Source organism: Asterias rubens, chromosome 9, assembly GCF_902459465.1.
Source record: "Asterias rubens chromosome 9, eAstRub1.3, whole genome shotgun sequence".
NCBI classification, from domain to species: domain Eukaryota; kingdom Metazoa; phylum Echinodermata; class Asteroidea; order Forcipulatida; family Asteriidae; genus Asterias; species Asterias rubens.
Genome location: NC_047070.1, coordinates 15,801,020 through 15,824,861, shown reverse-complemented (window position 1 = coordinate 15,824,861; position 23,842 = coordinate 15,801,020). Strand labels below are relative to the sequence as shown.

Below are 23,842 nucleotides of genomic sequence, written 5' to 3'. Positions count from 1 at the left end.
ATGTATTCATAGTTTATGCCTGTTTTGGGCTCCATACAAATCAGCCTGCCTACATGACATTTACGTGTTGACAAAGGATTTCAAGGTTGCCCCTTGGTGCAAAGTTGGTGGTGCGAAGTGGGTTGTGGAAACAATAAAGTTACTGCAACCCTGTGTTAATGTTAGTAGACCTCTGGTTGAGTTGACGTGACCCATTCTATGTAAATAAAAGTGGTTCAAGTTATTAGTTCGTGGGGTCCAACTTAACCATAACTGACTAGGTTCATGCTCTAACAACCAACGCAAGTACACATTGTCTGGCCGTAGGAATAGGTTTTACCTCCTAACAGGCATAGGGTGAGTTCACATTTATTCTTCTGTTCTTTCTTGTTTACACTTTAGTCACAGTTGGTGTGGGGAAATGCTTTGTATCCAGAACAAGGGAATTAAAGTTATTCTGCTTATTATTAATTAGTTATTAGGCTATTCTTCAAATACACAGATTCAGTACTCAAAAATCAATTTACTTTTGAATACAAAACTGCAACATTTATTTAAGATCAACTGAACATTTTTAAATAGTTATATTATGTCTAATTTTTAATATTTAATTAATACAGTGTTGCACAACTAGTAGTAGGCCCACTCACACTTGCTTTGGTACCCATACTGCTGACAAGTACAACTTTAAATGGTCTTGAAATAACTGATTCAAACATTTCAATATTGTTAGAACTTACAGCATGTTACGTCTACCGGTGATCACTCTAAGGGAAACACTCCTACAGAAAGTATGCTTCAGAAAGCCATCTGTGATAGACTGTAGCGTGAACCAAGTGACCTTAAGGAACTTGAGTACCTCTCAAGCCGTTCATCGAGCAGCAGGAGGATGTCAAGAGGATGCTCTGACCCAGGAGTATGATGCTATCATCATAGGAGCCGGTCATAACGGACTCACTGCGGTGAGTTGTTTGTTCACAGTCCTAGAAACAGTTCTCTATTTCATAGAGTTGTTAAGCAGATTACTCTGTTAAGCAAATATTTTTGCTAATGAAGAATTGAGTGGGGTACCAGTCTTAGCAATGTAAACTGTATTGTTTTTTGGCTGTTAACCCATTTCTGCTAAGCAACATATTTCTGTGCTTAGGAAGTATTTATGCTTGCATGCTTTGGGATATATTGGGCCTAGACGAAAAATTTTGTTTGCAAATCTGTAGTATTTACAAATGAAAAGACAACTTTGATTGCATTTTCCTTCCACAGTCTGCGTATCTTCAGAAAGCTGGTCTGAAAACCTTAGTTCTTGAAAGGAGACATGTCATAGGAGGAGCAGCAGTTACTGAGGAGATTGTACCAGGTTTGTCCTGAGATGACCAAAAGCAAAGTCAGGTTCTTCAAGAAAATGTGATTTTAATTTAAGGAATCGCTAACATTATAAGGCCTGGGGACACCACTCTAAGGCGAGGGCGCTTAACTGATTTGGGCCATCGACCCGATTTCAACTGCCACCAAGTACACGTTGCCACCTACTGCTGGGGCTGAAACAGGGTAGCCCCTTCACAGTCTTTAAGGATGATGGCATGGGTATCATCCACTAGGAGCCTGGCTGGTAAAGCCGAATGCAATACATTCCCAACTTTTGAAAGGTCATTATATGATTATAACTGTCTTAAATTGTTTTATATAAGGGTTCAAATTCTCCAGATGTTCCTATGTGCTGAGTTTATTGCGACCAGAGATCTACGAAGAGCTAGAACTTAAGGTGAATAGCTGTAAAGAAATTATGTGACTTTAGTTTCAGCGTATTTCTGTATTCCAATTTTGGTAAAAAAGAAAAACAGAACAAAATAAGAAGAAGAAATGGTCACCTGTAAAACCTATTGACTAATAATTATTTTAACAACAATCAACAAGTGTCTCAATAACTAACTCAGATAAGAGATTTGATTGTTTAATTTTTGTTTACTGCTTTTTAGAAACATGGTTTGAGGGTGCATGTTAGACCGGCTGGTGCGTATGCTCCGTTGTTAGGTGAATCTGCAGGGTTGTCTAGACCCACCTCACTCCTACTAAGCAGTAATGCCAAGAACACCTACGACCAGATCGCACAGTTTTCAGAAAAAGATGCAAAGGTATTTCAGGATAGACGTGACTGATCAGAAATTATTTTGTGAGACGAAATTAAAACCACAGTTTTCCGAAGGATTTCTCAAGTATAATTAGCAGATAGAGTTTTGTCATGTGAGAGTGACAATGTTAAGTAGTCCAGTAACTGTAAGTAAAGTTGAGTTTCACCCCCCAAAAATGCACTTTTCTCAATTTTTTTTTAAACAAATAGTTAAGGCCTTGGCTTTTCAACTCTAGCGGGCTCTTTCTGGAAGGCTAAATGACGATACAACACACATAAACAGGTATACTTGTGTAACAAAAGCAGTCAAGTGGAAAGAGATCAAAAGAGAAAGGCAGAAAGCACACAGAAAAAGCAACAGGGATGAACAGTGGTAGAGGGAAAGGGCTGGTTCAACCTGTTCCCCCCTTCTCCTTCTATTGATTTTTTTGTTTCTGTCTTCTTCACAGGAATACTTTGTATACAGTGAAATAATTGAGGGGATTGGGGCAGCCATTGGTCCACTTTTAGACAGTCCTCCAGTAGATCTCTCCTCCCTTGGTGATGGTTCATTCAAAGACAGAATGGAGATGTGGCCGGCAATTAAAACTCTGCTGAAAACTGGTCAGTTTTTAAATTTCATTCCACAACATCTGCTTTTGCTAAATTTATTGCTTAAAATTTGTATGCAGTTATCATAGTTTACTAAAAATCTTTTCCGTATTCTTTTACAATTAGGATCGCAAATTGGGAAAAATCTACCCATGTTTTATGAACTGTTAACAGCACCAGTTGCTAAGGTAAGCTAGTTTACAGTTCTTTCATTTGATGAAAGTCATCAGAAACTTTGTTTCTTTAACCTTACATGACTGATAAGCATTTGGGTGGGATTCAAAGTGACGACAGTTGCATTGCTAGAGTAGATTCTTACCTCTAGAACATTGAGCTAGCTTGATGGCTAGAGGCAGTTCGAATCATTAGCTGTTGGTACCACAACGATTTAATCAATGTTTATTTGTTGTTGTTGTTATTGGGTTTTTTGCTATGTTTGTAGATATTGGACCGTTGGTTTGAATCAGAGCCATTGAAAGCAATTCTTGCCACTGACTGTATAACTGGAGCAATGGTGTCTCCACAAACACCGGGTGCAGGGTAAGAATTTTAACCTCCTTCATCCTCCTCATCTTCACCCTCACCATCTTCACCTTCATTCTTCACCCTCCTCATCTTCACCCTCCTCATCTTCACCCTCCTCATCTTCACCCTCCTCATCTTCACCTTCATTCTTCACCCTCCTCATTTTCACCTTCATTCTGCAACTTGTTTATGCATTCTTTATCTTCGTTCTTCACCTTTCATAACCAATAAGTTTTATATTAATGTGGATCAGTGTTGTAGATATGGGGCCATCATTGCTGGAGTGCAATCTGGAGGAAATCTGGGCTGGGTAGCACAGTGTATTTCACTCAGAGTGCTGGGCCAAATTTGTAACTTCTGGGCATGCCTGCCCGGCACCGCCCACCGTGGCTACAACTTGATGTGTTTCATGAAGTCCAGTTAATTTCAGATTGATGGAAGTGAGTGTTTGCAAATATCATTACACAGGTCACTTTATTTGAATGTATATTTACAACAAGGTGTGAATGCCAACTTGTTTGCTTGCTACAGTTATGTGTTACTACACCATGTAATGGGTGAGATTGAAGGTGTCAAACATGCTTGGGCCTTCCCCGAAGGCGGCATGGGTGGAGTATCACAGAGTATTGCCAATGCTGCACAGTCGTATGGAGCAACTATTATGACTGAAAAGGTAAATAGTCAATCAAGGAAAATCTTCATGACACCAAAGCTCTTGAAGCTCACCATGCCAGAAGTATTTTCTTACAAGACCTGATTACTTTAGATTATTGAAACGTTATAGTGAGAGCAGGCCTGGTATGCATTCGTTTGGAAGAACACTAGACTGCAAGACGAGCTAAGACTCTCGCCAGAGAATATTAGTAGCCTTGGAAAGGGTAGGGGTTGAAGTGAAATGATTTTTCATAAAGACAGGAAATCTGTGCGACTTTTCGAAGCTCTTATTAGTAAACCCAATTAGTTTGGGTATGGCTTTTGTTTGTAACAGTTGTTTTTTTCTGTAGGGGGGAAGGGAGGGGGGTTGCAAGAGACTTTTCGGAGTTTGCAAAGGAAAACATGAGCTCATAAGAAGAGATTCGAAGAGAGGTGGTGGAAATCACCAGTCAAACATGACCAATTAATGTCTTACTGGCCGGATGGCTGGTGTGTTTTGATCACAGCCAGTGGATACCATCATGTTAGACAGCGACCAGAAAGCCTGTGGTGTTGTCTTGGAAGATGGAACTGAAATCAGAAGCAAGATGGTCCTCTCCAACGCAACGGCCAGAATCACCTACTTGAATCTGACCCCACAGGAAGCTCTCCCAAAGGAATTCATTCAAGACGTCCAAGCTATTGATTATACATCACCAGTAACCAAAATCAATGGTAGGTCTCCATGCTCTATTTGATTTCTATCACTGCCTTGTTTGTACATGGAGCTCAGTACAGCAGCAAAACAAAAGACTGCAAATCAACATGAAACTTCTCAAACTGAAATTACTTGATTGTCTTCTTTCTTCTCGTTTGGCTCTAGTAACAGCATTGAGATTAAATACCAAGATCAAGATCCACAACATAGATGCATCATGACGTTCAAGTTTTTGTTGATAGTCTCATAGACTTCAAACAATCGCGTTTTAAAAGTGGTGATGGAGGGTCGGGAGAGAGAGCTGTCAAAAACACACTGATGAATATTTCTCTATATATCTTTTTTAATATAGGGGATAAAATCCGAGTCAGAAATCATTCTCATCTTTTTACTTCTCTCTGTCCAGTTGCTCTCGATAGATTGCCAAACTTCAAAGCAGATCCAAATTTAGCATCAGGCGTCCCCGGTGCCCATCATACATCGACCATCCATTTGAACTGTGAGAGTATGGATCGTATCACTGCTTCATATGAGCCGTGCACCAGGGGAGAAATCTACCATCGACCCATGATTGAGATGTGTATACCATCCTCCTTGGATCGTACCATTGCTCCAGAGGGGTGTCATGTGGCCACGTTGTTCACTCAGTATACACCGTACCATCTCGCAAATGGTGAAAAGTGGGACGAAAGAAAGATGAATGAATATGCAGACATGGGTGAGTTTTATAACAAGTGCTTGTTGGGGACTTTTGATGAAGCATTTCGCCAGGCAAGCCAGGGTAGGCTAGGTGTGGCTCTGTGGTTTGACTGTTGATTAACAATAACAATGTGCTTTGTTTTGTTAACAGTCTTTGACAATATTGAGGACTATTGTCCGGGGTTCAAGTCCAGTGTGGTTGGTCGAGACATCTTACCACCACCGGAGTTAGAGAGAATCTTCGGACTAACAGGAGGGGTGAGTATCTCGATTCATAGAGACTTCAGATAATCACCTCTTGATTCTTTGCCGTTCCTTGTCCAATTAGTATCGTGCAAAAAAACACATAAGGACAGCCTTAATAATTACAAGCCTGGAAAGTTAAAGTTGGAAAACTAAACTTCTAAAAGTAGACAGTGTTTATCCCAGAGATCAGTGATAAAAAACTACTTCCTGGTTACGGGCCTGCAAGAGATAGTAAATGTTTTTTTCTGATTCATTTTCAACTGTTCTTGATTGGCCAGAATATCTTCCATGGAGCAATGTCATTGGATCAGATTTACTTTGGCCGTCCAGTAACATCAGCAGCAAGTTATCGTTCTCCTGTTGAGGGTCTGTACCTTTGTGGCAGCGGAGCTCATCCAGGTAAACGCTTTACGCCCTGACAATAGATCTAATGCAGGGCAGCCAGGTTAGCCTAATAGTGTGTCGTGGCCTAGCGATTAAGAGCACTGGATTAAAACTGTGGTGTTTTTGATCAGCAGAGTGTGGGTTCCAGTACCGTCATGACACCTTTGTCCTTAAGCAAGACACTTTAACCGTGATGCTTTGTCCTTTGGATGGGACTTAAAGCTGTTGGTCCCATGTTTTGTGTAACACACTTAAAAGAACCCAGTGCACTTGTCGAAAAGACAAGGGGTTCCCCTCGGTGTTCCGGGTTTGATTGGCTGCATGTTGTGCTGAAGCACCTTGTAAACCATTACATGGTGCTAGAAAGCGGGTTTTTTTCAATTGGTATAGTCTACACTATCAGTATACTCTTGAAAACAGGTGTTGTTCAATTAGTATACTCTTGTCTTATTTTGATATGACTGCATTATATAATGCTGACTTGCTATCAACCCATTGACACACTCTTTTATTTTGATCCTTAAAGGAGGGGGCGTGATGGGGGCTCCTGGTCGCAATGCTGCTCGTTTGGCAAGCAAAGATCTTGAGAAGCGAGGCAAGAGGAGATAATGGTACTACTATGGTTGCCTTGGTGACATGGTTTTCTCGTGGAATTCCTATTGACGTTGCTTATTATCAAAAAACAGTACAAAACTATATTTCACAGCTTTTCAAATATTTCTCAATATACATTTTATACAAAATTCTTAAATACATTTTTTACACAAATATGTGTAGAGCAACCAAGCAGTATTCAAAATATAAACATCATTCTAACTATGTGAACTTTAAAAGAAATATTTTCTATCTTCACACTTTTTCTAATAACTATTTACACCTGAAATATCAAGTTATAAACCATGAGGGAAACTGACAGTGACTGGGTAAATTTCTTAAATAGTTTGGGATTGAACAAAGACATTTTTTGCAAGAGCAGGATTTGAACCATGGTGGCGCTCTACAACTAAGCTGTCTAGCCCTATAGACCTTTTCGCAAATACCGGGGCGCGCGCGTAAAGCTTGGAATTAGGTGCATTGTGGTCTTGCTGGTATCCAAATTTGATCCATATATATCCCACAATGCACCTCATTCAACAGTCTGCGCTTGCGCATTGGTATTTGCGATAAGGTCTATGTTGGCCGTCTCTATGTTGGCCTGTTGAACTGAAAGGTCGTTGGTTCAAATCCTGTTCTAGTAAATTTTTCTTTGTTCAATCCTAAATTATCTTAAATGTATGTAACAGCCAAGTACAAAATGTCATTTTCTATTTTAAAACAACAATGAATGATTAAAATTTGAACAAATGGAAAACTTGAAAATAAAATGAAAGCTTTATACAAATCAACAGAGTATCGAGCCATTATTCCAAAGGAATACTTGCAATTCACGAGTGCGAATGCGACACAGGGCTTCGCAGCGAATGTTTTTCAGGAGTTGAACACAAGTCAACTGATGCAAATTACTCGCTGCAAATTTGTGGCGTCAAAATTCGTATCGCAATCGCAGGAAGTATGAACTGGGCTCTAAACTAACAAAACTGATAAATAACTTTAACAGCAGTGATCAGGTCGTGTCACATGAGGCAGTTTATAGGCAACGTTCCATGCCCCAAAAAAACCAAAATTCTATTGATTTGTCATCTATCAACCATGTGGATAACATGACACCGTTCTCAAGATTTTTGTTGTACTACTGAAGTGTTTCTTTGGCAGTAGTGACATTGGTTGCCTTCGCATTGCCAGTAGAACTTGCCTCCTTAGGTTTAGGATGAGATTAAAAATGTAACATTTGTTAATATGAGGTTATGTAACAAAATTATTTACTAGAAGATACCAGTACGACTCTGCTTTATACCCAAGATTAAAATCAGCGCTTACAGTAGTAGAACAATTCACACTTGACATATAAATCAGGTTAGCAAGGTATTTTTCTCATCCACGTGTGCTTCATGTAGTAAGCGCTCTTTTTTATTAATACCAAGCGCAGACATTTTGTGCTAACCCTGTGAGTGGAGAATGGTTACTATAAACGCAGAATCTTGGGATATGCAGAGCCATCATGACATAATTGAAAACCTGGGCACAATTTCAAAGAGCTGCTAAGGCAAAAAGTAATGTCTGCTAAGCAGAAATGAGCAGGATACCAGCCACAAATTGTACATGTGACATAGTAGTTTGGATGATAACCATAGTCTAGTCAGCATAATTTTATTGTGCTTAGCTCTTTTTGTGCTTAAGCAGCTTTATAAGATTAAGCCCAGGTCTATATTAGTTTCCTCTGTGTTTCAAAAGTAACTGTGCTGGATGTTTAACTTTAAAACCATGCAGTGCTGTAACCATGCATGAACTGAATTCAAGGAGTACCTATCTGAGCCCTGATGGACTCTGATCTCTTGGCGTTCAGTGATGAAGTGTTCAATGTCAATAAGTCTCATTTCATTCCTTGGTGTCGACCTCCTCCCCAGGGGGAATCTCAGGCTCTGGGGGCTTGATCACCGGGAATCCAAATTCCTCTCTTGTGCGGATTCTATCCAGAGAGCTTAAAATGTCTTCAATCTCAAGCAAGCGGTTGAATTTAGCGATCCGTTCACCTCGGTTGATGGCACCAAACTTGACAAACCTTGCACCGATACCAACAGCCTAACAAATGGGGTTTAAATAAACTGGTTTACTACACTGTTGTAATTTTGACTTCTGAAATGGGAAGAAATATCACCCAAACAGGTTGTATTGTGGGTCTTTTGGTCAATCAGTTTCCTATTTTCTAACGTGTGCAGAATTTAATTTAAAAATTAAATAAATAACCTGACGATTCAACCCTAGCTTTTTTTAAGCCTTTGAGGAAGTACTTACCAAATCAGCAAGGAAACTGTCTGGACTCTCCCCAAGTACACTGGTTAGCATGACAACCGAGTCATTGTCTGTAAAAGATAAACAAATAAATGTATGTGAAATGCAAGAAGAGGGTATAAGCGAGTGAGATTGGAGTGAAGATGAAGCCTTGCCTTTACAGAATGTTGCAATTCAGAGGTACACAGACTCTCTACATCATTTCAAATAGATACCTCATGGTCTGGTCATAATAAAGGCAAAGTCTTTCTGTGGAAATCTTAAGCTACCAGGAGATAAGTGAACAATCCTGAAACCAGCAAAAATCAGAACGAATCACAAGACTGCATTGCTAATAAATTCCGGGGTTCATGGTTTGAGAGCCTCAACATCCAACAGAAAGTCTTGTTGACAATATTTCCTATACCATGCAGACAAATCCTTGGCACTTGACTGGTGGAATATGCATCTTGTGTCATTATTTGGTGATCGTACTGGTCTGTGATCATCAAGAGCCCCTAAACTTTTGAGCCACTGTCCAAAAGAGGTTGGGGGGGGGGCCAGGGCATTTGCTACAGCTGCTCCTCGACTGTGGAATTTGTTACCACTGCACATTCAAACATGTAGTTCCTTAAGTACTTTTTAAACCCAGCTTAAAATGCATTTGATGTCTTGGGCCTTTTCTCCCTAATTGTAATTTAAACATCAATTGCCAAGAACAAAATTGTAAGTTATTGTATTGTATTATTCCTGGCGCCTTGGGCACTCTACTGGTGAGGGTGTGTGTTATAAGTTTTGCTATTATTGTTTTTTTATTAACTTTATCCTTTATTTTGCAGATTCAAAATCTTTTTTGGACACTATGCATCCAATATTTGTAGAAAATACAATTCATTGCATGAATATTTACCTTGAGCACATTTAGCTGCATCGATGATATTGCTAATTGTTGTCATTTGTTGTAGTTTAAGGGAAACAGCAGTGGAGCGAAGTCCTCCCAACCCTTCCAGGGTCATTCTCTCTGCTCTAGGGTACGCTTGATCTCCAATGATGAAACATTGCTCACTGAAACGTTCACAAAGTTTGCTCCATTGTACAACGTCCTGAAGATCACAATAAAAAGAATGTTAAATATAAAAATAGAAGGTGGTTAAAATTGTCCTATTCTCCAATGGCAGTGTCAGAGCAAACTACTGTGTACTGTGTACCGCAAAGAATGACAAGGGAAACACAAAGCTTGCATGTTCGCCGTGCGCAACACTAAGACACTTGTTGAACAATTCTTTTCTTTTAAAGATTCTTTTATTAATAGTGAAAGGCACCTCTATGAAAGAAATGTAAGTTTGTACTGGATTATTCCAGAGGGCACCTAGGCAATGACCAGGGGCATAGAGGAAACTGCCTCTGATTTCTCTTATCATTAACCAGCCGACAGTAAATAACATGCCCCAGCCCTAATACTTTGCTCTCTTGAAGGCAAGGCAGTTTTTTCTTTGTAAAGGTCATCATTATGAAAGACAAGTAAACTTGTTCTGGAACATTTCAAGGGGCACCAAGGCAAAGGTCAGGCACCAAGGCAATTGCCTTCAAATGTAACTATTTCCCTCAAGGTATTGATTGTTTTTATTGAAAGATGTCTCACCTGTTTCTTGAAGGGGTCAATCAAAGCGATAATTGCTGGGTAGCGATTGATAAGATCAGCATAGACTTCTATCATGTCATCTGCTAACTTTAGCATTCCTTGGACCATCTCATATTTTCCTTTGTCCTGAGAAAAAATATAAAATAACAAATTTAAAATGTCATGAGTAAACACACTAAAGGTTCTTTTATTAACAAACTGCTGTCTAATTTTCCATATTCTAACCCTTTTTTGCTATGAAAGTCGCCATCTTGTAGGTCAAACCGTATGCGCGTCCAAACACGTACATCAAAGAAACACGCACCACTCCCGGTTTGATTTCTACGGCACAAGCCGCACATACACACACACGCTCACAGACGCCATCTTGTAGGGCAAATATTTGAACGGTGACGTCATATTCAATACTGTCTATAGAATCCGCAATCTATTTGTAATTTAAATTTGTCCTTAAGACAATCAAAGCATACTGATCAAAACATAGCTCATCTGAATATAAATCTCATTATTGTAATGAACACCCTTGTTGCACAAATTTGCATGCTTTCAGATGCCTAATAAAAGGCTTCAGGCCTGAAGCCTTTTAATATTTGATTGAGAAATTAACTCTGTCTCGCAAAAATTACATTACTTCAGAGGCAGTCTTTCTCACAAATTGTACGCTACCAACAGCTCTCCATTGCTCGTTAGCAAGTAAGTTCCTAGCCAAAAAATTATTTTGAGTATTTACCAATAGTGTCCAGTGCCTTTAAATATACAAAAAGAAGAATGTTCATTACCATATCAAAGAACTCCTGAGCGGCACAATTAATACCAATGAAGACATCTTCCCCTGGGGTCAGTTCTAAGGCGGTCATAGCTTCCTGGGCAAGGTCAAGTAACTGTTCTGGACGGTCAAACTGCGGACAATAGCCACCTAGATCATTCACATAGGAACCTGCCACCTGAATGAGGAGAGGATCATAAATTAATTTGGAAGTTTAGGAATTGACAGAATTTACAATCAAAAGAACGCCAGGGTTGCAAAGTTATCACATATCACTCAAGTCGTGTTCAGAAATTTGTAAAACTTTAAAAAGAGAAGAAAAATTTACTAAAAATGGGATCATGCAGCCTCTCAATTAACATGCCAACCCTCAACTAACTCAGCTATCTAGCCCTATGATGACAGTCTCCCTAAGTTGCCATTTTGTTCAGTGGGCTTCAACCTTTGAACCTGTAACCTCCGGAATAAAAATTACACTAAAAGACACCAACTTACCCCTTGTTTTGGAAACACCAACTTGCTGACTTGAAGTTGGATAGCTGTCAGTTGCTTTAATGACTGGATAAAAAAATGAGATATCATTGATGGTTTTTGCAGTGTAAAATACAATTAATGTTAACTTTGCATCAGGAAAAAGAAGAAGATATTATTTTGTTCACCCACACACCGATGTACACTCTACTTTCTAGTCATGTGAACAAAATCTGCAAGCATATTATTTGGATAGGATTTGAACCCACGACCTTTGGCATTCTAGACAAAATGTCTTCCACTTGACCATCAAGATTGCCCAGTGGCCAGAAGCAGTTCAACACCTATATTTTAGCAGCTGGAATCGCAACAATGTATTAGATGTTAGGTTTGCATTGGGGACAAAGAATATTAGTGGCTCTACCCATACACCGATGTGTGTAAAACACTGTATGGGTAATAATAATAAGTAAACAGCTTTTGTATAGTGCCCTTAACCCCAAAGGGTCCTGAGGCGTTTTACATAGGTTAAAAGTTTAAGCAAAATAAATACAGAACAATTTAAGATAAACACATGAAGAATGTTTAAGAAAATTACATAAAACATTTAAAGTAAAACATTTCTTACCTCTTTGACAGTCTTTCCTGGTTTGGGAATGATGAGTAACTCCTTGATCAGGTTTTGTTTGCCCGGGTACGCCTTGCCAGAATTCAGCAAATTTACCATCAATAATGGAAGTTCAACTTCTTGCTGTTCCTGTAAGAATTTCAATCATTGATCTGACGGGTTACAAATCATCACTCTGGCAAAGAGACAGGACTTTTCTCTGAGAGAAATTATAAAGCCTGGTTAATACTTCATGCAACAGTGAATGCGAAGCAAGTTCGGTGACGCAAACAATCATGTTCTTACTGCTTTCTAAATATATTGCCTCGAAATTGGCTTAAGGCTTAGTTTACCACAGATACTGACAAATACAAACATTTGAAAAAACATAACTATTAAAATACTGTATATAAATTCCTTATGGTTTGGATTGGTTATCATGTCCGAAATGTTGTTGAAAGTAAACTGAAATCTCACCTGTGCCGAGGTCAAACTTGCCACATGCTGGAAAGGCTCTATTTTTCGTAATTTTGATGCTGCTATGGCAACAGCTTGTGACACTGCACATGCTGCATTGCATCCTGGGAGTAATTTTTCCTTGGGCTCTTCGGCAACGACCATAGAAGACTTGGCACTCCCTTAAAAATACAACAAAATATTTTTGCAACTTTACTATTTAACCTGACTGAAAAATTGATTCCTTCTTAGGCCTCTTAATTACCCACAGCCACTTGCTATGGTGCACTGTGCTTTTGCTGTGGTGCCATTTGCAAAGTTCTAATACAAAATTTACATTTTCCTCATATTCCTTTACTAGAGGAAACTGCTGTGCTTCCTCAAGAACAAATTTCCTGGCCTGCCTTCTGTCTGACTGAAGCTAGACATCGTTGGTTAGAAGAAGAATTTAAAAGTATTTCTTCTGTTAACTCGACACTCAGACACTTGTACTCGTAGCTGATGGCCTAAATACTCATCAATTACAGTGAAGGGTCTTTCTTAAGGACACGAGTGTCATGACTAGGATTCGAAACAACACCTCAAAAACTGACCACCCAAATTTGAATTCAACTCTCTTAACCGTTCAGACATGACACCCTATCAAAGCTATTCATACCTGGTTTCTTCTTTCCTTTTGGTGAAATGATCTTCTCCTCTTTGACGGGTTCTGGTTGCGGAGACGCTAGCTCAGCAGCTCTCTCTTGCTCTTGACGATCGTTCTCTTCCTTCTCCTTCTTGAATTTCTCAAGGAGTCCACTGAGGGAGGGATTTAACAAAAATGGAATCAGCTGAAAAAAAATAACTTACAACATAATTAATTTTAGGTGTATACTGATGTGTGTTAGCACTGCATACTCAGTATCACAGACATATTACTCGGGTGGGATTCGAAGCCATGACATTTGCAATTCTAGAGCAGTGTCTTACCAACTATACCAAGGAGATTGCCCGGTAGCTAATGGCAGTTCAAATCCTATAGTTTAGCAGCGGATACCGCACTGATTTAAAGGAAAGGTACACGTTTGGTAATTACTCAAAACAAATATTAACTTAAAAACTGACTTGGTAACTAAAATTTGAGAGCTGATGATAGTATGAAACATTGTGGGAAACGACTCCCCCTGAAGTAACAAAGTTTTTGAAAAAGAGGTAATTTCTCACTAAAATAATAAAAGAATTCTAGCTAGAGGTCTTTTATTCCTATCTGAAAGCACAACAGTTCGTCCAACAAGGTAGTTTTTTCTTTCACCATTTTCTCCCGACTCTAAAGACCAATTGAGTTCAAATTTTCACAGGTTTGTTATTTTATGCATATGTTGAGATACATTTAGTGAGAACACTGGTCTTGGACAATTACCAATAGTGTACCTTCCCTTTAATAGATTTAATTTGCATATTTTTTACTAAATTATTTGGGGTTCAACAATGACAAACTTACTAGAGCGGGATTTGAACCAACGACCTCCAGATTAACGTGTCAGCCCTCTACCACCTGATCGTGGTCACATGTGTGAGATTTTGAAATTGTTTTCACCAATCAAGATTGATCAAACCAAATACCTTTCAAATTGGCTATATCCCGGCCTTATCCTATGTTTTCAAATAAATTTGCAGAATATAATCAATTGCTTATCAAGTGATTATTTTGGTTGTTTGTCTGCTTAGATGATTTTCCAATCAAGCAGACGGGCATGAAAAAATACTTTAAAAGCATGCAGACTTTGAGCCATGAAAATTACCTAGTTTTTCCCTCATTTCATATGAGTTTCAAAACATATTTACCAAACACTTTCATCAACTCCTCTCTGATTGGCTGGACAACCACCACTAACAGAGTCATTGATTGGTCCTTGGATAAACTGAATAGCTGCATCCACAAAGTCCTGTCTTTCTTTCTCATCGACTTCTTTCTTCTCAATGGGGGCGTTTTCCATGAGTGTATTTGTACTGGCCATGGTTACAGTAGAAACATGCTACAACAATTAATAATGACAAAAACAATCAGTGAGTTAGAGGAAAGTATTGTAGGGGACACACCCCTTGTTTAATTCATGGACAGGTACTAGTAATGGAGTAAAACTGGTACAACTCGAGTTTGTTGGCTTTATTTATTATAATAAATAGTAATATAATCTACAACATTTATACATTGCTTCATACACATTGTTTTTACAAGTAACGAATAGGAATAAACAACAACAAAATAGCAAAAATGAATTAAATAGCTATGTTTCCAATCTACTTTTGAATGTGTTCACAGTCGGAAATCACATTGTTGATAAGAGAAATTTTGGGGGCACAAACAGAGAAGGCACAATCACCATAGCGAGAATGGTTATAAGGACTACATGTGGGCACTATGAAGTTGCAGGTGTGCTGTGGATGATGAGCCGAGCTGTATGGAGGAAGTTTGAAATGTGGGTGTGATGATTTCTTTGCTGCAATTGATTGATTCTCTAAGTTACCTTTTCAAGTCCTTTGACAATACAGTGAACCTCAGCTTGTACAGTGGGCTGTCCTTTGCTGTCTAAAACTTCTCGTGCTGTTATCTTATCGATGACTGGCGGCATAGACAATGTCTCAAAATGTTCTGACTACAGATAGAAAGAGAGAGAGACAGTTTTAATAGAAGGGTGGCATGGTTGGCTTGTGCGTAAAGCGCTCGCCTCTCACCAAGGTGACCCCGGTTCGATTCCCGGCCAGGGCCATATGTGAGTTGAGTTGTGCGTTGGTTCTCTTCTGTACAACAAGGGTTTTCCAGACTATCCGGTTTTCCTCCCCCGGGAAAAAATCAAACACTTTCGATCTTGGCTGTGCTCCATGGTCATAATGGGCTGATGTGGCTGGCAGCCAAAGGCACCCTTGCATGCCTGCTTCTCGAACACGTTGTAGCAACGTCCTTCGCAATTCAGCTCTTAGCTGCGAGTAAGGATGATTAGCCCTCCAAATTATTATTATTATTTTTATATCAATGGGGGGAAAAGAGATGTGAAGTAGTGCAGTGAAAGTTTGTATACATCGGGGGTCAATTTCATAACGCAGCTTAACATCACTCATTTTAAAAGAGTAAGCATCGGAATGTTGGCCTGCCATTTTGTGTGCTTTAATAGGGCATTGAAATGGAAACTTGCAAAGTAAGCACAAAATCGGTCGTTAAGCAGATGAAAAAGTCCCCATAGCTCTGTGTGTGCCTACCCACTTTGCTTAGCAACTGAGATTGGGAATTGGTGACCTGGTTTTCCACTTACCAATCGGCCGTAAACATCTGGAGGGTTTTCATAAAACATGGAGTTAAGAATCTCCTCCAGTCTTTCTGGTATGCCATTCTCCTTGTAGAACTTCACTGCCCTCTGCTTTGTGTCATAAAACTCCCTTGCATTTCTCTCAGATGCCCTACTCGCACACATGATGTCCTATTATTTGTATAGCTACACAAACCTAAAATAAATATTAAAAGAAAGGCGTTAAGATTAAGAAGTCATTTATTACACAGATGCTGTTGCCAACATCCTTGTTTGCACTCCTAATGACTGTAGAGCAAGGATTTAAAAAAATAAAGTTAAACTTGATGAATTGAATTGAAAGTAGTGACTTTAGAATTTTAACAGTAAATTCAAGACAGGACAAGTTCATTTTTTTAACTGAATAAATATCTTTCAAAACAAAAGTGAAAACAAAATTTATTTAATTTTTGTAAAGTATTACTCTATATACGCTATTTTTGTATATTTGTTTGCAAAATCATTTGATTAATTGCCTTAATATTATCAAAACCCCAAGCTTTGTAAAACTACAATTGCATGTCTTAAATTTCGAGCCCTAAGTCTAACTCCAGTTTTTAACAAAATTATTTGTTTTTATCTTGACTTGTTTTGTGGTTGTTTTTTATCATTCTTTTATTATAAATAAGATTTAGAAATTAGTTGTAGAAGGTAATTTTGTTTACCAACTAACTTCTACCTACTAAAACTAAAGTGTTTTTTACAACTCTGTCTGTCAATGTCAGTCATGTCTGTCTCTCTTCTGTCGGTAGGCAAAACTAAGACTATTATTATTAAGTAAAGAGCTTTTTTTACTGAAACTGTCAGTAAAAGCTAAGTAAAGCCTTTGCAAACGGGCCACTCTCTGCTATACATGCTATATAGGAGGGATAATCTTCCGTATGGGGCCACCACTTTTTCATAATTCATTCGATACAAAATAATATAGTATCTAATTTAATACCTCAATGAGATATCCCTTTTTGTAAAAATGAGTGAAAAGGTGGTGGCGCCATACGGAAAGTTATCCGGAGCGAGTTACGAGTAGTTTGATACATGTACTGCATTCACCCAACACCGACTGGCCGCGGTTGGGGGAAAGTCCGGCCGTCCGGCCGGCCGGCCGACCGGTCGCGCTCTCCCGTTCGTTCGTTGACGTTGCCCGTTGGTCATTCGTTAATTAAAAAACCCTTTTTAAAACGTGCGTAAATTTATGCACTGCCACGCAGCTTAAGCTACACATTTTACTTATAAACACACCCGTAGAAAACATTTTACATCTCACGAAACAAAAGTTTAAAGAGCTTTAAATACTTACTTTTTGGGCACATTCAGAAGTTTGACAGATTCGTGTACGCCGCCATGTTGGGTTTTGGTTTCTATGTGGATCGAACTGCATTGTGGGAATAATTAATTAAGCAGCTTATTTTTTATTTTTTAGGAAGATCACAGTTTATATTTCCTCGTAATTTAAAGGAATTGAGTATCATAATAGAATAGTTCCTACCTTTAAACATAATTAAATCAAAATAAACATTTTAATTTGGTTTGGGTCAATAACTTTACCGGAAGTTACACCATAGCAACCAACTGTAAACATCTGTATGCTGCACACACATGTACTTTTTGTACGTGTGCATGAACTGGAACACGTATGTGGTGGTAGTGTGATTGTTGATCCCAACACACTGGTTTGATGTAGTCTACACATTGTTGTTCAAGTCTTGTTGACATTTAATATTCAGTAAAACTGTAACAGCTTAAAACTTTGTCTTCAGTGAATGAACTGCAGTTAGGAATGACCACAAAAACAGTTTATATTTCTGGAGGAGGATTTGCAGCATAAACTTCCATTCCAGGCAGGGGAACCCCACCCTTCTGGATTGATTGATTGATCAACTTTTTTAATACGTGCCGTGGATTATCGAGACAAAGCAAGTCAATGGCTGAGCAAGTTACTGTTGAAACAAATGCCTGGTGACACACAAAGCCAAGTTCATACATCACAACACAACAAGAAAATGAGAGAAGTTTCAACAAGAAAACCATCACTTCGATAAATATTGTCCAAAGTCTTCAATTCCCTTTCCTTGTTGTCACTATAGTGCTGTGTGGCCTTCATCAGAAACCATAATAACCATGGCCTGCCAACCAACCAAAGAAGTCTTCAAATGAAATATTAGAATGAGCCATCCTCCGAAACTTCATCTAGCCCCCTCGGTTATGTCAGAGACGCCTTCTTCAATCGCAACAAACTCACTACTGGATTCTGTGCAAGGTGTTAATTTCAAGAAAGATATGGCAGCCCGTCAAAGCACCAAGAAATTGAGTGGCACTTCATCGGGACGACAACAGACCTCTGACAATGACGAGTTTATGGCTGCTGCTATTGGAGACACTGCTTGGTTGAAACAATCATTAAGATCCGGGAGAGATCCATCTCTGTATGATCGCAATGTGAGCGAACCAACGTCTTACTTTTGAAATAAACTAAAATCAAACATTGCCATAATTTTGCATATCAATAATCAGGTGCGCAAATAAACCATGTAAACATAAGCAGGGATGAGCTCTACTTTTACTTAGAATCAACTCATGCAATATAACAGGGCCCAAATTCATGGCTCTGCTTTCAATCACCATTCTACTCTTATTACTGTGCAATGCTTGCATTTCTGCGCTAGCCGAGTGAGTGAGGAAAGCCTAGTAACATTGAGTATGCACGTGCACAAACAAAAAAATTCCCTGCAGACCATTGAAAAATGTTTGACGTAAGCGCAGAATTCCCTTCTTCCATAAGTGGCGATTTGAGCCCAGATAGTCTTGACGATTTTAAATAATGGTATGTAACTTTTCATCAAGTCAACGAAAAAGTCAATAATTGAAATGTTTAATTTTTATTTTCAGGGACTCGCAGCAATTCATCTGGCAGCACTCCATGGTCGCATAGAATGTTTAAAGCTTTTGGTCGAGAGGTATCGTGTAGATGTGGATTTACCAAGCACCACAGGATGGAGACCGCTACATCTGGCAATCAACAGTCGTACAGGGAAGCGTTCTCTACAGTGCCTTCAGTATTTGATCGATCAAGGAGCTAATCCTTCATTGTGAGTTTTAGGTCAATCTTTACAAACCTTGGATAACTGATGGGCAAATGTCTCAGCTTATAAAAGTTGTCTCAAATTTGGCCTATTGTAACTTTTTCGTGCAATAAAGCCTGGTTCATACTTCCTGCAAATGCAGTACAAATGTTGACGTCAAAAAATTCCCAACAAATGATTCGCAACATGAGATTTGTTCAACTCCTGCAAAACATTCCCTGCAAAAACAGCCACAACATCAAAATTTGATTCACATTCAAGTATGAATCGGGAATAAGTCATCTCAAGTTTGCCCTATTGAAACTATTTTCCGCAATGAGTCAGTATTGATGAACAGGATTCCTAAAAAGGACTACCCAACCTCCCAAACAAATTGATTAAAAAGCTTGAATAAATATTTCTTTTTATTTATATTAAATAAGACTCAATTATTTCACTTTGAATAGAGTTAATGAAGATGATTTGACACCCGCACACCAGGCAGCAATTGAGGGCAGTGTTCGATGTTTAGAGGCGCTAATCAAAGCAAATGCTGCCATTGATCTGCCAGATGACAAAGGTCATATCCCACTGGACTATGCCAAGATATGGGGTCACCGGAGGTGTGCTCGGTATGTTAAAAAGAGTTTGAAGATACAATCATTGCTGAAGTGCAGAATGCTCAATGTATCATCTAGACTTGTTGCAAGTTGTTAATGTCATGATAGCATAAAGCACTTAGTAGCTAGCTCTGTGTGACGAAGAATGCTCTCGCAAGATCACTGCTCTTGCGCCCCGAATACTCTGGCCATAGTCGCAACAGCAACAGCCTAAGCAGGAGTCAGCAATCTTACGAGAACTTATTTCATAAAAACACTACAAAAGATGGAACAGTATGACAAATGATATGGTTGAATGGCACTAGAACATGTACAGTATAAAAATAGCTAAAGGGTGAAACAGTTTAAACACACAATAGGTAATTAATGTGCAAGAATTACAAACAATCAAAACAGCAAACAATCAACCAGCACTTAACCAAAAAGAATGAGACTCAATAAAAATAGACGTAATCTAACGACAAATAGTGGATAAAAAGCCAGCATTAAAATCCATACAGCTCAACTTAAAAAAATAATGATAATAATATAAGAATTAAACATCGCCTGTGTCACAGAGACAGTTGGAACGCTATCATAAAAACAGTCATTTACTGACTTTTCCACAAGTCTATGTACCGTCTTATACAGTTACAGTATGTTGTTATATATTGTATATTTGGTTTGCGGTAACACCATGTGTGTATCTACTTGCCAGGTAGAGTTGTTCTTAGGGAACTGTCTTGCTTTATTCTACTGCCGTGGAGTAGATAATCGGAGGTTTGGGAGACTTCTCAGTTCTGAAAAGAACTGTCCTGCTTATTAACTATTACCAGGGCGGATGGTATAGAAATTAGACTGGACTACTACTTTAGCTTATAGGATCGTAATTAACTGTACTGCCCCGGAGTCAGTTCTGAAATTGGTCTCAACGTTTCGACTAGCTTGCTCTAGTCATCGTCAGGAGACTGAAGAGGTAAGAGAAGAGTGGGCTTATTTATAGGGGTTCAGTGGATCCACTGCAGGTCAATCAATGCTCTGATTGGTTGTGTGGTTGGCGGGCTCAGGGCTATACACACATGGTGTTACCGCAAACCAAATATACATTGATACCTCACCATGCAATGCCTCAAATCCTATATTGTTATATATTATTTTGAAACTAAGGATTTGTACTGATTTGTTTCTCCTTGCAGTATTTTAGCATCTGAGGGTTGGAGACAGGGGAAAGAATACCAAGCTGGTGAGATGGAGAAGTTGAAGTACCTCCGCACCTTGAAGGAAGCTGATGAGAAGGACGAGGAGGAATCCAAGCTGGCTGAGAAAGAATTTTACGGCAGTTTGTCTTTCACAAACTGGCTTGACGAGAGAGGATTGAAGCCAAAGCCAATTGGACCTCCATTAATCCGGACATCTAAGCCAGAAGTAGTTGTTAAGAAAGACAATTTGAAAAAGGGGACAAATAGTCTTTATAAAGCCAACAGTATGGCAAAAGGCAAACCAGTTACTAAGGAGCAACTTAAGGTCCAAGAAAGAGGCAAAGTCTCAGAGGGGTTGTCACCAAGGGCTAAGCAAGGCAGGAGACGTGAAGAGGTACCAAAGACTAAAGGTGCAGGGGAATCCAAAAACATCCCTCGCATTGCCGTCAACGCATCAAATGGTTTTAACAAATCTAGACTGGAATCGGCCAACATCCCAGACTTACCCGATGATCTTGTTGAGCAAGTTATTCACCACAAGCCTTCCCCACATGAGCGTCCTCTAAAGTTTAAATGCAAAAACATTATCGATGCGCAACACCGCAGATTATTCTCAGATGATGTCAAGAATGAAGCAGAGATGTACGCTCACATCTCAGACTGTTTGGACTCCAAATTATTCCCGGGAAACGCTCGCTTGTTGCTGGAGACGAGTTCCAGTTCTCACTCGAGTAAGAACAGTAGCTCGAACTGGCATGATCTTGATGTTGAAAGAGTCTCTAAGATGATGAAAGAGCTATCTAAACCTGTTACGTTCCCGGCTATTGAGGGACATAGTTATAAATATTCATTTGAAGTCCTTTGATAAAAAATCAATTGATTACAAGCTTATTAACTGATTACAAGTTAATCCTTACCAACTGATTATTAGTTGATCCTGAATAAACTCAACTGGTTATTAGCTGATCCTGATCAAACTCAACTGATAACTCAACTGGTTATCAGTTGAAGTGATTAACAGTTGATCCTGATCAACTGGTCAACAATCGGTCCTGATCCTACTGATCACAATTAATCCTGTGATCAACTGATCAGTATCAACTGACCAGCAATTGAGCCTGATCAATGAGTACACTTCATTGGAATGATTGGAAAGGATAAAACCCATTTCCTACTTGACTTCTTCTGATAAGAACGCAAAAGATGACAAAATGTTTGTAAATAGTCTCTGCCTCTAGTTTAAGTGATTTGAATTAATTGAAAAGTGTATACAATTTTAATGTTTTAAACAAATTTTTGTACATTATGCCATTATAAAAACAAAATAAATTTAATTGATGAAAATGAACAGTTGTCAAGTTGATCATTATTGACAAGCACAAATGTGTAAAATGAATAAAAACTGTAACAACATTTCCTCTCATCTACTAGTCCAAAAAAGATCCCTTAATTTTTTAAACATCGTTAAGAGACACATTTTTGTAACCAAACATGCTTCAGTAAAACTCGCTACAAAAACAGTTTTCTACAGTTTTGATTATTTTTATTGTATAAACATAACATTAAATTCCCTTGACAAATACTGTTTAGTTAAAGGTCGAGTCATAGATTGGAGAAACACTAAAAAAATAAAGACCCATAGAAACTTACTTGATGAGAAGCAGTGCACTGTTGCTAGTATAAACTTTTAATAATGTTTTTGTGATACTGTGGCAGTTTTTGTCTATATCTCAATAGGTTGACACTTCAGCTGAAACTGTCAGCTTGATTGTGAAATTACTTTGCCCACAAATCAGCATTACATTCACAAATCTAATCTATGACCCTACCTTTTACTTTAACTTCAAGAGATGTTTGTTACAACATCTGAATACAACAATGCATTTTTTAAGAAAGCACAATTATACTCAACTGTGGCAATCTTATTGAAATACAGTTTGCGCTCAGAAGCACACATTATTTCAATTGTTATAACTTTATTTTAAAGGAAGTGGTTATAACCATTCCAAATATTATTAAAGTAAGCTCTGCAGGCACAAATATTTTCTCAAAATGTCTCACCTACAATGCTCAATCTCCTCAAATATGACTTAACATTTAAACATTTCAATTATATAGTTAAGATTAGTTAAAAAAGTACTTTGTAAGAAACAGGTTTATGAAAGGGAAAATCCCAAAAGTACTCAAACATTGTTCGAAGAAATTAACCAAAAATATTCAGATACTCACAAGATTTTACAGTAGACCCTGGCTTGATTTTTCAACTCCATATAAACTATTTTGTGAATATGAGTTGCCCTAAGACTATTATAACTGAGCATACAACACGCACATGTAAATGTATCACTTCATAGATGCAAGTGCTTACATTTAAAACCCTGTGTTTAAACGTGTACAAAAATAATAATAGTTTGTCTTGTTTGAATCCCCTCTGACTCAATTCATCCGACATCAGCATCACAATAATCTTAGTGCGCAGCGCATTTTAGGCAATGCGGTGTTCACACATACGCTTACCATGTAAAATGTACAGACAGTTTGACTCATCAATGGCGCGCACGGTAGACAGTAGTTACGTCAGATGTAAATGCAAGAGGTCAGTATGCCAAAATAACTCCAAAAGACTAACTAGTTATAGCTGATTATTTTTTTTTAATCAGAATGATTTAAAAAAAGGTGAAGACTTCTTGTCTACACCAATTGAAGCACAACTTTGTTACAAGTATTATTATTTTTTTCAAATGTTGTCTAAAGAGTCAATTTACTTTGTAATATCTTTGACTTCTCATTAGCTATGTACAAAACTACATGCTTGGCAAAAATACAGTTAAACTAAGTCCCCCCCCAAAAAAAAAAAAAAAAAAAAAAATTCATAATAATAATACAGAGACTGGCTCTCTGTAATTATCAATGACATTTACATGCATATCACATACTAGTAGACTTGGT

General features: G+C 38.4%; 3 protein-coding genes across 3 annotated transcripts; 2 read left to right on the top strand and 1 right to left on the bottom strand.

Moving 5' to 3' along the window:
• The first annotated feature begins 79 nt into the window (after positions 1-79).
• LOC117294392 (pyridine nucleotide-disulfide oxidoreductase domain-containing protein 2-like) lies at positions 80-6,998 on the top strand. The gene is made up of 14 exons (XM_033776771.1): positions 80-336; positions 713-941; positions 1,243-1,336; positions 1,668-1,741; positions 1,956-2,111; positions 2,557-2,710; positions 2,825-2,886; positions 3,141-3,238; positions 3,755-3,896; positions 4,384-4,591; positions 4,981-5,292; positions 5,425-5,531; positions 5,798-5,918; positions 6,430-6,998. Exons 2-14 carry the CDS (start codon positions 723-725, stop codon positions 6,510-6,512), a joined length of 1,830 nt encoding a protein of 609 aa, XP_033632662.1. The 5' UTR covers positions 80-336; positions 713-722; the 3' UTR covers positions 6,513-6,998.
• A 4-nt stretch (positions 6,999-7,002) lies between these two features.
• On the bottom strand, positions 7,003-17,410 carry LOC117294393 (enolase 4-like). The gene is made up of 13 exons (XM_033776772.1): positions 17,334-17,410; positions 16,004-16,193; positions 15,221-15,349; positions 14,538-14,728; positions 13,372-13,511; positions 12,735-12,895; positions 12,279-12,407; positions 11,675-11,737; positions 11,193-11,357; positions 10,414-10,539; positions 9,682-9,874; positions 8,796-8,863; positions 7,003-8,582 (listed from the first exon to the last, which is right to left on the bottom strand). Exons 2-13 carry the CDS (start codon positions 16,160-16,162, stop codon positions 8,379-8,381), a joined length of 1,728 nt encoding a protein of 575 aa, XP_033632663.1. The 5' UTR covers positions 16,163-16,193; positions 17,334-17,410; the 3' UTR covers positions 7,003-8,378.
• A 277-nt stretch (positions 17,411-17,687) lies between these two features.
• LOC117294394 (synphilin-1-like) lies at positions 17,688-23,739 on the top strand. The gene is made up of 4 exons (XM_033776773.1): positions 17,688-18,472; positions 18,923-19,122; positions 19,563-19,727; positions 20,891-23,739. The coding sequence occupies exons 1-4, from the start codon at positions 18,200-18,202 to the stop codon at positions 21,756-21,758; spliced, it is 1,506 nt and encodes a 501-aa protein (XP_033632664.1). The 5' UTR covers positions 17,688-18,199; the 3' UTR covers positions 21,759-23,739.
• The last annotated feature ends 103 nt before the right edge of the window (positions 23,740-23,842 follow it).

Coding starts and splice junctions, on each gene's coding strand:
- LOC117294392 (XM_033776771.1), top strand. CDS start 723: ATGTTACGTCTACCGGTGATCACTCTAAGGGAAACACTCCTACAGAAA. Junction 2,112..2,556: donor TTTCAGAAAAAGATGCAAAG/GTATTTCAGGAT, acceptor TCTTCTTCACAG/GAATACTTTGTATACAGTGA. Junction 5,293..5,424: donor GAATGAATATGCAGACATGG/GTGAGTTTTATA, acceptor TTTTGTTAACAG/TCTTTGACAATATTGAGGAC.
- LOC117294393 (XM_033776772.1), bottom strand. CDS start 16,162: ATGTGTGCGAGTAGGGCATCTGAGAGAAATGCAAGGGAGTTTTATGAC. Junction 12,896..13,371: donor AAAAGGAAAGAAGAAACCAG/GTATGAATAGCT, acceptor TGTATTTTTAAG/GGAGTGCCAAGTCTTCTATG. Junction 8,864..9,681: donor TGCAGCTAAATGTGCTCAAG/GTAAATATTCAT, acceptor TATCTTTTACAG/ACAATGACTCGGTTGTCATG.
- LOC117294394 (XM_033776773.1), top strand. CDS start 18,200: ATGAGCCATCCTCCGAAACTTCATCTAGCCCCCTCGGTTATGTCAGAG. Junction 18,473..18,922: donor CATCTCTGTATGATCGCAAT/GTGAGCGAACCA, acceptor TTTTATTTTCAG/GGACTCGCAGCAATTCATCT. Junction 19,123..19,562: donor CAAGGAGCTAATCCTTCATT/GTGAGTTTTAGG, acceptor CACTTTGAATAG/AGTTAATGAAGATGATTTGA.